Source organism: Mobula birostris, chromosome 5 (assembly GCF_030028105.1).
Source record: "Mobula birostris isolate sMobBir1 chromosome 5, sMobBir1.hap1, whole genome shotgun sequence".
In the NCBI taxonomy this organism is placed as follows: Eukaryota; Metazoa; Chordata; class Chondrichthyes; order Myliobatiformes; family Myliobatidae; genus Mobula; species Mobula birostris.
Genome location: NC_092374.1, coordinates 46,963,925 through 46,977,372, shown reverse-complemented (window position 1 = coordinate 46,977,372; position 13,448 = coordinate 46,963,925). Strand labels below are relative to the sequence as shown.

At 41.5% G+C, this 13,448-nt stretch overlaps 1 protein-coding gene across 1 annotated transcript; it reads left to right on the top strand.

The window, feature by feature from the left end:
* The first annotated feature begins 3,130 nt into the window (after window positions 1-3,130).
* Window positions 3,131-12,184, top strand: LOC140197244 (prorelaxin-like). The gene is made up of 2 exons (XM_072257170.1): window positions 3,131-3,492; window positions 11,613-12,184. Exons 1-2 carry the CDS (start codon window positions 3,312-3,314, stop codon window positions 11,900-11,902), a joined length of 471 nt encoding a protein of 156 aa, XP_072113271.1. The 5' UTR covers window positions 3,131-3,311; the 3' UTR covers window positions 11,903-12,184.
* The last annotated feature ends 1,264 nt before the right edge of the window (window positions 12,185-13,448 follow it).

Sequence of the window (13,448 nt, the reverse complement as noted above, 5' to 3'; positions counted from 1 at the left end):
AGATGAACTGCACCCTAGGGTTCCGCAAGAGGTAGCAGTAGAGATTGTGTAGGCATTAGTAAAGATCTTGCAAGTATCATTGGACTCTGGCATGGTTCCAGAGGACTGGAAAATTGCAAATGTCACCCCACTCTTTAAGAAAGGAAGAAGGTAGCAGAAAGGAGATAATAGACCAATTAGCTTGACCTCAGTGGTTGGGAAGATGTTGGAGTCAATTGTTAAGGATGAGGTTATGGAGTACTTGGTGACACAGGACAAGATAGCATAAAGTAAGCGTGGTTTCCTTCAGGGAAAATTTTGCCAGACAAACCCATTGAAATTCTTTGAGGAGATTAGAAGTAGGATAGATAAATGGGATGCAGTGGATGTTGTACATTTAGATTTTCAGAAGGCCTTTGACAAGGTGCCACACATGAGGCTGCTTATCAAGTTAAGAGCCCATGGTATTACAGGAAAGTTACTTGCATTGTTAGAGCATTGGCTGATTGGTAGGAGGCAGCAAGTGGGAATAAAAGGATCCTTTTCTGGTTGGATTCCAGAGACTAGTGGTGATCCATAGGGGTCGGTGTTGGAACTGCTTTTTTTAATACTGTATATCAATGTTTTAATTGATGGAATAGATGACTTTGTTGCCAAGTTCGCAGATGATACGAAGATTGGTGGAGGGACAGGTAGTATTGAGGAAACAGGAAGGCTGCAGAAGGACTTAGACAGATTAGGATAATGGGCAAGAAAGGGGCAAATAAAATACAATGTTGGAAAACGCATGGTCATACACTTTGGTAGAAGAAATAAATATGCAGACTATTTCCTAACTGGGGAGACAAAGGGACTTAGAAGTCCTTGTGCAGAACACTCTAAAGGTTAACTTACAGGCTGAGTCTGTGGTAAGGAAGGCAAATACATTGTTTTTATTCATTTCAAGGGGTCTAGAATACAAGAGCAAGGATGTGATGCTGAGGCTTTGTAAGTCACTGGTGAGGCCTCCCCTTGAGTATTGTGAACAATTTTGGGCTTCTCGTCTGAGAAAAGATATGCTAGCATTGGAGAGGGTTCAGAGGAGGTGCACAAGGATAATTCCGGGATTGAAAGGGTTATCATACAAGAAACGTCTGACGGCTCTGGGCCTGTACTCACTGAAATTTAGAAGGATGAGGGGGGATTTCATTGAAATCTTTTGAATGTTGAAAGGCATAGACAGAGAAGATGTGGAAAGAATGTTTCCCATGATGGGGGAGTCTAGGATTAAAGGGGACAGTATCAGGATAGAGGGGCGTTCACTTAAAACACTGATGCAGGGAAATTTCTTTAGCCAGAGCTTGGTGTATTTGTGAAATTTGTTGCCACATGCAGCTGTGGAGGCCAGGTCACCGGGGTGTATTTGAAGCAGAGATTGATAGGTTCTTGATTGATCACGGCATCAAAGGTTACAAGAAGAAGGCCGGGGAGTGGGGCTGAGGAGTGGAAAAGAAAAGGATCAGCCATGATGGAATGGCGAGCAGATTTAATGGGCCATATGACCTAATTCTGCTCCTACATTTTACGGTCTTATGGTCAATATGCATTATTTATATTCTGTGCGCTGTCTGTACCTACATACCTGTGAAGCTGCTGCAAACAGGTTTTTCATTATACCATACTGGTGGACATGACAACAAGCTTGACTCGACTTGCTGGTTTTGGAAGAGAGACAAATGAAGTTGAATCTGATCACTAACAGCTTACCAAAGTGGCCACTCTGCATTCTGGCAATTGGCTCTTACTCTCCACCTTACAGACTTTGAGCATGGGAACTATAAAGGCAAGGGACGGCATTTGATAAATCCAGGAAATGCTAACCATTGTGTGTTGGAGATACTTCACTAGCTAGTGAACTCACAGACTTGTGTTGATTAATATGTCCTAATTTTGAACACTGTGTATGTGAGTCAAGTGTTCTCTCAATCCCGAATCTATGGTTTGTTTGGTCACAACTCACAAAACCTGAACATTAGTGATTGTAACTATGAAACAAACAGGATGTGAATAAAGGTCAAATTAAACTTTTACAAGTGAATTTTCCAGTATGTGATGAATCAGAACATTAACTATCCAGGAGAAGGCTCTGCGGCTGTAAGAGATTGTCGACGATTTGGGTTAAAACGCCGTATCAGAGCCCTTATGGTACTTTTCAGGGATCTATGCAGGATTCTGACTGGAAATGTTGACAATGCCTCCAAGTTCCATTGTTGTGGGTCACTAGGCAATAATTGTGATGTGGTGAGTCACAGCACTTAGAAAGTTATGCTTAGAAACATGTGCAACAATTAGGAAGCCAATCAGTTAAACTGATTCATATCCGTGACCTTATATTCTTCGTCTGCCTAAAGCTTGAGCAACACCAACAGTTATCTGATCTTCATTGCAAGTATCTTGCAAGTGGTCTGTTAGACTTGGCATTCATTTCCTGATGGCGGCCAAGGCCCAGTACTTCTCTTTTCAAGAGGAGGCACATTCCCTCTGTACACACAGCCCCAATAAACAGACTCAGTCGAAAGGTGAAAAAGAGTTGAAATACACTGTTACATGATAAACTTCCTATTTAATACTTTATGCATCCTTATTTTATACAGTAAATCCTTTAATAAAATCCTTATTCAAATTTTGTGACTAATCGAAATCGCTACAGCACAACATGACTTGCTACTGGTCAAAGCAGTCCCACTGACCAGTGCTTAGGTTTTCTTTTGTTGATCTGTTTGAGAACTGAATTTCACTTTGAAATAAATGTCTCTAATGTGATCATATTCCATAATTGACAACATTCCCTAATATAAGTGAAATTCAGAAATATTGAATTATATAATGGAGTGACGTTTCTGGATTTTCCAGTCATACAGCAGAAATAGTGCTTCACCCAAGAACCGTCAGAAATCAATTATAAACTCCAATTGGTTGGACTCAACATTAGTTGATGAAACAATTTTATTTGTATTTGGTTCGGACATTGTGGACTTGAGATGTTGGAAACATTCCCAAGTCACGAGAAAGAGAGACAAAAGTTAATGAGAAACAATGATGCATCACAGCAAGGGAGCAATGGTGTCATAAAAGGAGGAAAGAAGGAGTGAACATAAAACCAGGGACAGAGAGGGTAGGCGCGGATTCTCTGAAACAATTGAGAAATCCAGTCAAGTAGGAATCTGAGAGAGAAAACTTGATATTGATTACCTGCAAAAGGCAGCTTCTGCTGGTGTGTAGGAGTGCTGGAGAGTGAGGGGCAGCTAGCAGTCTGTTATTATAGGGTCAACAGTGGCTAAAGCTGACTAGCAATGAGGGACCAGCTGTGCGTCCTGTCAATTGGGCTGCTACTTACCAATATCCAAGTCTCTGCGAGCACTGCAGGAGAGAACCCTGATGCAATTTTCAAAGTTTGCAATAAAGATTTCCTCGATAAAATCATGGAAATCTGTGGAGGATGGGTCTGGAAATCTGAAATTCCTGATGCACATGGTGAGTATTGAAATTCTTTTCATTAAATAGCATTGATTATTTATATTGTTAATTAACAAGATGAATGCTTACTCTTCTAAGCATTGATATGTTATTGATTTCAAAATCTCTAATGGCTAGTCATCAAGACAGTGATTTGAATGTTATTGTTTCAATAACATTCAATAACAAAGGGTTCATATGATTGGTGACAACCCCAAATAATGTTAACCTTTGACAATTCTGCTCACTTTGTTTCGCTTCTCTGATCTTGTGGTGTTGGCTTCCTTAAGCTATCTTTGGATTCCCTGTTTTCCAAAGAAAAAGTTTCTTACATCAAAGTGTAGTTTCCTTACACATTGTGAAATGTTTTGGATAGCTTTATGGCTGCAGTATTCCTTAGAGAAAGCTACAGTATTAGATTATTTCTCACTATTTTGCACTGTGTTCACAGCGCCGGTGACTTTCTGCTATGAAGCTGTCAAATCTAGCATGTACACTTGTGTAATGGCTGATGCTGACATTGTGTTCAATTTCTCGAACAGAGTTCCACCATGACGAGGAAAAGTGAGAGGCAGAATAACATTCACTTCAAAGACTTGTAACACATGTTCACTCTGCAAAGACAGCACAGAGAAATAGTGAAACAAAATGCAGTGCACAGGTCAATAGTGTTTCATTCTGATGAAGGGTCAGTGAACTGACATGTTATTTCTTTCTCTCTGACCTGAAGAGACCTTCTGGTCTTTTTTTGCTTCATATGGACGCATTCTTCAGTGTATTTGGAGTTGTATTCATCCAGCAATGTAGAAAACTCACTGTTACAACCTAACTTATGCCTTCTAGATGGTAAAATGTCTTTGCAAAGCCAGGAATTGAGTACCCCAGTGCAGATACTTAACGTCTAGAGTGATCTTGTGGTACAGCAATTAAATTTCAGATAAGCTTCAATTATCCTTGATCCCCAGGACATTGATGTTGGACTAAGTTATTGAAAGTCAAGTGCAAATGTCTGTCTTGTGGAGATAGCCATAGCTTGACCTTAGTGCTACATGAATGCAGTTTAACACTTTAGTCCAAGCTAAGATTTTGTCGTGGCATCCTCTGTTTGATTTATACCAAGGAGAGTGTGCATCAAATCACCAATGAAAAAAGATTAATTTCAATGCTGCCTACCCTTACAAATTTCCTTCAATGTACTGTGGAGAGCATTCTGACTGGCTGCACCACAGGCTCCAATGCTCAGAATTCCAAGAGACTGCAGAATGTTGTGGACTCAGCCAGCTCCATCATTAGTACAACCTTCCACAGCATTAATGACATCTACAAGGGGCAAAGCCTCAGGAAGGCAGCATCCATTACTAAGAACCTTCATCCAGTACATGCTCTCTTCTCATTACTTCCATTGGGGAGGAGGTACAGGAGCCTGAAGATCTACACTCAGCAATTTCGGAACATCTTCCCCTCCACCGTACGATTTCTGAACGGTCTATGAAGCTATGAACACTACCTTGTTGTTCCTTTTCAATTTATTTAGTTTTTTAATTCATGGTAATTTTTATGTCTTTGCGCTGTTCTGCCACTGAGAAAAGCAAATTTAATGTCACATATTTTACAGCATTTGGCCTCTAAGTACAATGCACACGGGATTGTAAAGTACACTGTGCAATCGCTGATCTGCACAGAAACAGGCCATTCAGCCCATCTAGTTCATGCTGAATCATTTAAACTGCCTACTTTCATCGATCTGCACATGGACAATAGCCCTCCATACCCCTGCTGTCCATGTACCTGTCCAAAGTTCTCTTAAGTTTTGACATCGAGCTCGTATGCACCAATTGCACTGGCAGCTTATTCCACACTCTCACCATCCTCTGAGTGAAGAAATTTCCCCTCATCTTCCCCTTAAACATTTCACTTTTCACTCTTAACTCATGACCCCTAGTTGTAGTTCCACCCAACCTTAGTGGAAAGAGCCTGCCAGCATTTACCCTATCTATACACCTCAAAATTCTGTATACCTCTATCAAATCTCCTGTAAATCTTCTACATTCCAATGAACAATATCCTAACCTATTCAATCTTTCCTTATAATTCTGGTCTTCCAGTCCAAACAAAATCATTATAGATTTTCGCTGTACATTTTCAACTTATTTACATCCTTCCTGTAGGTAGGTGACCAAAACTGCACACAATACTTGAAATTAGACCTCACAACTTCAACATAACATCCCATCTCCTGTACTTAATACGTTGATTTAGACCATAAGACCATAAGACAAAGGAGCAGAAGTCGGCCATTCACCCCATCGAGTCTGCTCCGCCATTTTATCATGAGCTGATCCATACTCCCATTTAGTCCCACCATAACCTCCTTCTCAGCATAACCTTTGATGCTCTGGCTACTCAGATACCTATCAATCTCTGCCTTAAATACACCCAATGACTTGGCCTCCACTGCTGCCCATGGCAACAAATTCCATAGATTCACCACCCTCTGACTAAAAAAATTTCTTCGCATCTCTGTTCTGAATGGGCGCCCTTCAATCCTTAAGTCATGCCCTCTCGTATTAGACTCCCCCATCATGGGAAACAACTTTGCCACATCCACTCTGTCCATGCCTTTCAACATTCGAAATGTTTCTAAGAGGTCCTCCCTCATTCTTCTAAACTCCAAGGGATACAGTCCAAGAGCGGACAAACGTTCCTCATATGTTAACCCTCTCATTCCCGGAATCATTCTAGTGAATCTTCTCTGTACCCTCTCCAATGTCAGCACATCCTTTCTTAAATAAGGAGACCAAAACTGCCCACAGTACTCCAAATGAGGTCTCACCAGCACCTTATAGAGCCTCAACATCACATCCCTGCTCCTATAGTCTATTCCTCTAGAAATGAATGCCAACATTGCATTCGCCTTCTTCACTACCGACTCAACCTGTACGAGGACTCCCAAGTCCCGTTGCATCTCAAAACTTTGAATTCTCTCCCCATTTAAATAATAGTCTGCCCGTTTATTTCTTCTGCCAAAGTGCATAACCATACAATTTCCAAAAATATACTTCATTTGCTACTTCTCTGCCCATTCTTCCAATCTATCCAAGTCTCTCTGCAGACTCTCTGTTTCCTCAGCACTAGCGGCCCCTCCACCTATCTTCGTATCGTCAGCAAACTTAGCCACAAAGCCATCTATTCCATAATCCAAATCGTTGATGTACAATGTAAAAAGAAGCGGCCCCAACACGGACCCCTGTGGAACGCCACTGGTAACCGGCAGCCAACTAGAATAGGATCCCTTTATTCCCACTCTCTGTTTCCTGCCAATCAGCCAACGCTTTATCCACGTATGTAACTTTCCCTTAATTCCATGGGCTCTTATCTTGTTAAGCAGCCTCATGTGTGGCACCTTGTGAAAGGTCTTCTGAAAATCCAAATATACAACATCAACTGCATCTCCCTTGTCTAGCCTACTGGTAATTCCCTCAAAAAATTGTAATAGGTTTGTCAGGCAGGATTTTCCTTTAAGGAATCCATGCTGAGTTCTGCCTATCTTGTCATATCCCTCCAGGTACTCCGTAACCTCATCCTTGACAATCGACTCCAACAACTTCCCAACCACTGATGTCAAGATAACAGGTCTATAATTTCCTTTTTGCTTCCTTGCCCCCTTCTTAAATAGCGGAGTGACATTTGAAATCTTCCTGTCCTCTGGAAACATGCCAGAATCTATGGACTTTCGAAAGATCATTGCTAATGCCTCCGCAATCTCCACAGCTACTTCCTTCAGAACGTGAGGGTGGATTCCTTCTGGTCTGGGAGATATATCTACCCTTAGATTATTCAGCTTCCTGAGTACATTCTCTGTCATAATTGTGACTGGGCACACTTCTCTTCCCTGCCACCCTTGAGTGTCCGGTATACTGCAGTCTTCCTCAGTGAAGACTGAAGCAAAATACTCGTTCAGTTCCTCCGCCATCTGCTTATCTCCCATTACAATTTCTCCAGCATCATTTTCTATTGGTCTTATATCTACTCTCACCTGTCTTTTACTCTTTATATACTTGAAAAAGCTTTTAGTATCTTCTTTGATACTAGTTGCTACCTTCCTTTCATAGTTCATCTTTTCCCATTTAATGACCTTCTTAGTTTCCTTTTGTAAGCTTTTAAAAACTTCCCAATCCTCTGTCTTCCCACTAATTTTTGCTTCCTTGTATGCCCTCTCCTTTGCTTTAACTTTGGCTTTGACTTCTCCTGTCAGCCACGGTTGTATCCTTTTCCCATTCGAAAATTTCTTCTTTTTTGGAATATATCTGTCTTGCACCTTCTGCACTTCTCGCATAAACTCCAGCCACTGCTCCTCTGCCGTCCTTCCCGCTAGTGTCCCTTTCCAGTCAACTTTGACCAGTTCCTCTCTCATGCCACTGTAATTTCCTTTACTCCACTGAAATACCGACACATCGGATTTGGGCTTCTCTTTTTCAAATTTCACAGTGAACTCAGTCATGTTATGATCACTGTCTCCTAAGGGTTCCTTCACCTCAATCTCTAATCACTTCCGGTTCATTACACAATACCCAATCCAGTACAGCCGATCCCCTAGTGGGCTCAACAACAAGCTGTTCTAAAAAGCCATCTCGCAGACATTCTACAAATTCTCTCTCTTGAGATCCAGTGCCGACCTGATTTTCCCAATCCACTCACATGTTAAAATTCCACACAATTATCATAACACTGCCTTTCTGACGAGCCTTTTCTATTTCCTGTTTTGTAATTTGTAGTCCACATCACTGCAGCTGTTTGGAGGCCTATAAATTACTGCCATCAGGGTCCTTTTACCCCTACGATTTCTTAGCTCAACCCATAAAGATTCTGCACCTTCCAATCTTATGTCATCTCTTTCTAATGATTTGATATCATTTCTTACCAATTAAGCCACACCACCCCCTCTGCCTACCTGCCTATCCTTCCAATACACCGTGTATCCTTGGATGTTCAGCTCCCAGAAATATGCATCCTTTAGCCATGTCTCAGTGATGGCCACAATATCATACCTGCCAATCTGTAGCTTAATGACAAGATCATCCACCTTATTCCTTATGCTACATGCATTTAAGTATAACACCTTAAGACCAGTATTTAGTACTTTTTGTTTTGATTGCACTGCAACTCATCCCAATGGCTGCAAATTTGCCCCATCACCTGCCTGTCTTTCCTGACGTCTTTACAGCTCACTATCTTAGATTTATTTCTGTTTTCCCCTTCCTCTGCTCTATCATTCTGGTTCCCATCCCCCTGCCAAATTAGTTTAAACCCTCCCTAACAGCTCTATTAAACCTTCCCGCCAGGATATTGGTCCTCTTCAGGTTCAGGTGTAACCCATCCATTTTGAACAGGTCATACTTCCCCCAGAAGAGATCCCAATGATCCAAGAGTCTGAAGCCCTGCCCCCTGCACCAGTCTCTCAGCCACGCATTCATCTGCCTGATCCTACTATTCTTGCCCTCACTAGCACGTGGCACAGGTAGCAATCCCGAGATTACTTCCCTGGAGGTCCTGCTTCTCAGCTTCCTTCCTAACTCCCGGAAATCTCTCTTCAGGACCTCCTCCCTTCTCCTATCTATGTCATTGGTACCAACATGTACCAGGACAACTGGCTGCTCCGCCCTCCCCCTTCAGAATATTCTGGACCCGATCTGAGACATCCCGTACCCTGGCACCTGGGAGGCAACACACCATGCGGGTATCTCTATCAGGCTCACAGAATCTCCTGTTTGTTCCCCTGACTATGGAATCCCCTATGACTACCGCATTCCTCTTTTCCCTACTTCCCTCCTGCACAACAGCACTAGGCTCAGTGCCAGAGACCCAGTCACCGTGGGTGTCCCCTGTCAGGTCATCCCCCTCAACATCATCCAGAACAAGATACTTGTTGCTGACACAACAATTGTAGGCCGTATCTCAGGTAATGATGAGTTTGAGTACAGAGAGGAAATTAAGAACCTGGTGGCACGGTGCAAAGACAATAACCTATCCCTCAACGTCAGCAAGACGAAGGAATTGGTTGTTGACTTCAGAAGGAGTAGCGGACCGCATGACCCAATTTACATTGGCGGTGCGCAAGTGGAACAGGTCAAGAGCTTTAAGTTCCTTGGGGTCAATATCACAAATGACCTGACTTGGTCCAACCAAGCAGAGTTCACTGCCAAGAAAGCCCACCAGCGCCTTTACTTCCTGAGAAAACTGAAGAAATTTGGCCTGTCCCCTAAAATCCTCACTAATTTTTATAGATACACTGTAGAAAGCATTCTTCTAGGGTGCATCACAACCTTGTATGGAAGTTATCCTGTCTAAGACCGAAAGAAGCTGCAGAAGATCGTGAACACGGCGCAGCACATCATACAAACCAATCTTCCATCTGTGGACTCACTTTACACTGCACGCTGTCAGAGCAGTGCTACCAGGATAACCAAGGACACGACCCACCCAGCCAACAGACTTTTCATCCCTCTTCCCTCCGGAAGAAGGTTCAGGAGCTTGAAGACTCATACGGCCAGATTTGGGAACAGCTTCTTTCCAACTGTGATAAGACTTCTAAACAGATCCTGACCCGGATCTGGGCCGTACCTCCAAATATCCGGACCTGCCTCTCGGTTTTTTTGCACTACCTTACTTCCCATTTTTCTATTTTCTATTTATGATTTATAATATAAATTTTTAATATTTACTAATTTTAACTATTTTTAATAGTTTTAATATTTAATATTTGTAATCCAGAGAGTGTGAAGCGCAGAATCAAATATCGCTGTGATGTTTGTACGTTCTAGTATCAATTGTTTGGCGACAATAAAGTATAAAGTGGAGACAGCCACAGGGGTGCTCTCCACTATCCGAGCATTTTCCTTCCCTCTCCTGACAGTCACCCAGTTTTCTGACCCCTGTAGCCTAGGGATGACTACCTCTCTGTAGCTCCTGTCTATCACCTCTTCACTTTCCCTAATAAGCAGCAGGTCATCAAGCTGCAGCTCCAGATCCCTAACACGGTCTCTGAGGAGCTGCATCTTGGTGCATCTGGAGCAGATGTGGCCATCAGGGAGGCTGGAGGTTCCCAGGATTCCCACTTCTGACACCCTGAACAAAGCACTAACCCTGCAGGCATGCTATCTAATTCTACAGGATTGAAACAGGAAAAATAAGTCTACTCACCCACTTACCTCGACAAACAGACAAACTTTTTAAACCATTAGCTCTGTGAGCCCTGCTGTTCCTGTCTGTCTGGGCCGATCCGCCAAGGGGGAGAAAAAAGAGTTGGTACCTTGCTCTCGCCTCTTCCCGTTACTGCCGAAGACCAATATGAAGACCAATATATGAAGACCAATATGCCAAAATCTTTATATGAAAAAGCCAAAAGCAATATATGAAGTCCAATATGCCAAACACTTTCTTTATGACCTGTGCCACCACTTTCAATAAATTATGGACCTGTATTCACAGATCCCTTTGTTCTACCACACTTCTCAGTGCCCTACCATTTACTGTGTAAGACCTGCTCTGGTTGGTCCTACTGAGCAGCAACACCTCGCACTAGCCTGCATTAATTTCCATCTGCCATTTTTCAGCCCGTTTTTCCAGCTGGTCCAGATCCTGCTGCAAGCTCTGATAGTCTTCCTCGCTGTCCTCTACACTCATATAAGCAGTATTCACAACAATAAACATAAATTATACACAATTCTCATAAGAAAATAAAGAATGAGAACAAAACAACAAAGGCCATTGTAGTGAAAAGTGGTCAAAGGTCAGCACCAGCTGGTTCCAATACTAAACAGTTAAAGGAAAGTTACTGTTTATGAACATGTGGAATTTCAGACTTCTCTCTTCGTGTCTGGTGGTAGCTGCAAGAAGGTGTCTTGCCCCAGCTGCTGCGGATCTTTGATGATAGATGTTGTCTTTTTGAGGAAGCATTTATCAATTTTTTTAATTGTCAGCCTTTCCTCTATATGCTGATGAATTTGAACTGATGTTTGTAACCAAATTTAATATCCCACTTCCTGAGATAGACTGTTTCAGGGATAGAAGAAAAGACAATAAAATTAGTCTCAATAACCCTTTCCTTGTTCACAGATGACATTTTATTTATGTTCTAGATCCATCCCAGGAAACACCAGATATGATGGAACTGAAGAAGATGATGATGGAGCTTGTAAAAAATGGGATTCAGCATATTGAGTCATATGAAAGGAAACAGTCCTTTCACGACGTGGAGAATCAGGATGAACAGTTGTCAGCAAACATCTCCAAGACTGCACAAGGCAGGGTCCTTCTCCTGAGGGATCTCATACAGAGAGAACTCACAAGAAGAGAAGTCACACTTTCTGACAAATGCTGCAACACTGGTTGTAAATACCAGGAACTTGCTACCTTATGTGAAGCATGAAGTGATAACAGTAGAATTTCTATGCTTACAGAATATTTCCGCACAAGGGTACAAAACTTTAATTCAACCTTTTGACAGGGAAGATAAGTTGGCTAAACATGCATTTTGCGAGTCAGGATTTGCCAGACTTAATGGTTGGGAAATCATGCAGAGTTGGGTGAACTCATTCCCAAATCAAACAGTGCATACTGTTGGAGGAAGATCTGTATTGGGGTAGGAATAGATCTTCAAGACTTGTAGTCACATTTAATTCACTAATAAATAAGAATTTTGCATTGTTAATTGCTTCAATTGTCATTTCTTCTTGTCGTCAAAAATATTTCTGAAAATAATCCATCCAAATAAGAGAGGACAAAGTTTTTTGAAAGTAGAATTTCTAGATAACACCTTCCGAACAGAAACAGACGAGGAGGTTATTTAATAAAACTGCTTTTATTTAAATTGTAAATTCAAACGAGAAAAAAAAGACATGTTCCAATGCTAGTCGATGTGAAATTTAAAAAAAAGCTGAAGTAAATATTTGAAGTTGATCGTAAGATTAGAAGTTGCTGAGTGGTTGCAGGCACAAGGCTATGAAAAGACAAATGTACAGTATAGGGATGTGAAGCATTGAGCACAAGGAAACAGATCGTCTGTCAGTAAGAATAAAAACTGTCCCAACAATGTTCTTCCACATAACAGCGTCCAGTAAGTATATCCCTTATTGAGCTATGTGCTAACATGCTGCAAGCAGTGACTTATTGATCCAATTACATCAATAAATAACGTCACTGCATATATCAAAGACATTATTGTACATCAAATTCAATGGAGAAATGGACTAACATTTAGGAGAATTGATCACTAAGTGCCAGTCAAATTTCCTGCTGGCTGTGGACTTCATTAGGAAATGTATGTACATACTATATAATATGCCCCAAATTACATTTCATCTGATGGTAATACTCTATAAAGCCCCAATTGAATTTTTTCAATCCATTTTCTAGGCACAATCTCTGATAGCTGTGATAGATGGTAAGCCTGAGTGTGGGGTTTATTGATTTTCAAAACTATTTTGTTGGTAGTCTAATCATCTTAGGGTAAAAAGCTCTGTAGTACACCAGAAGACTGTGGCCAAGTACCTATTCCATAAACCTTGGCTCTACACTGTTGTTCTTTTTAATGGCAATAGTCCTGCACCCAGTTCAGCGTTTTCCAAGTGTGTGCCCCACAACAAGCACTGCCTCACCACATCAGTGAGCAGCAGATGGCAGCTTTGGGTTTCTGATTAAGACAGAGTTTGCTTAACATCTTCTTTTTCTTCTTCTTCTTCATGCATTTTTGGTGATTCTCAGAATTTCTGTTTTTCCAACATGAATTTCTTATTTCATTACGAGCCTTTCTTACCGTGCATGGAGAAACATCCTGAATTTATTGACTTGACTGTTATACAGGGAACAGCTGGAATTTCTTTGCCATTTCCAAATAATTATGTTCGATGACTGTTACAAATTTGGAAGCACACCATTAGGCTGTTGATGTTGTTACCAATTAATGCCATATACAT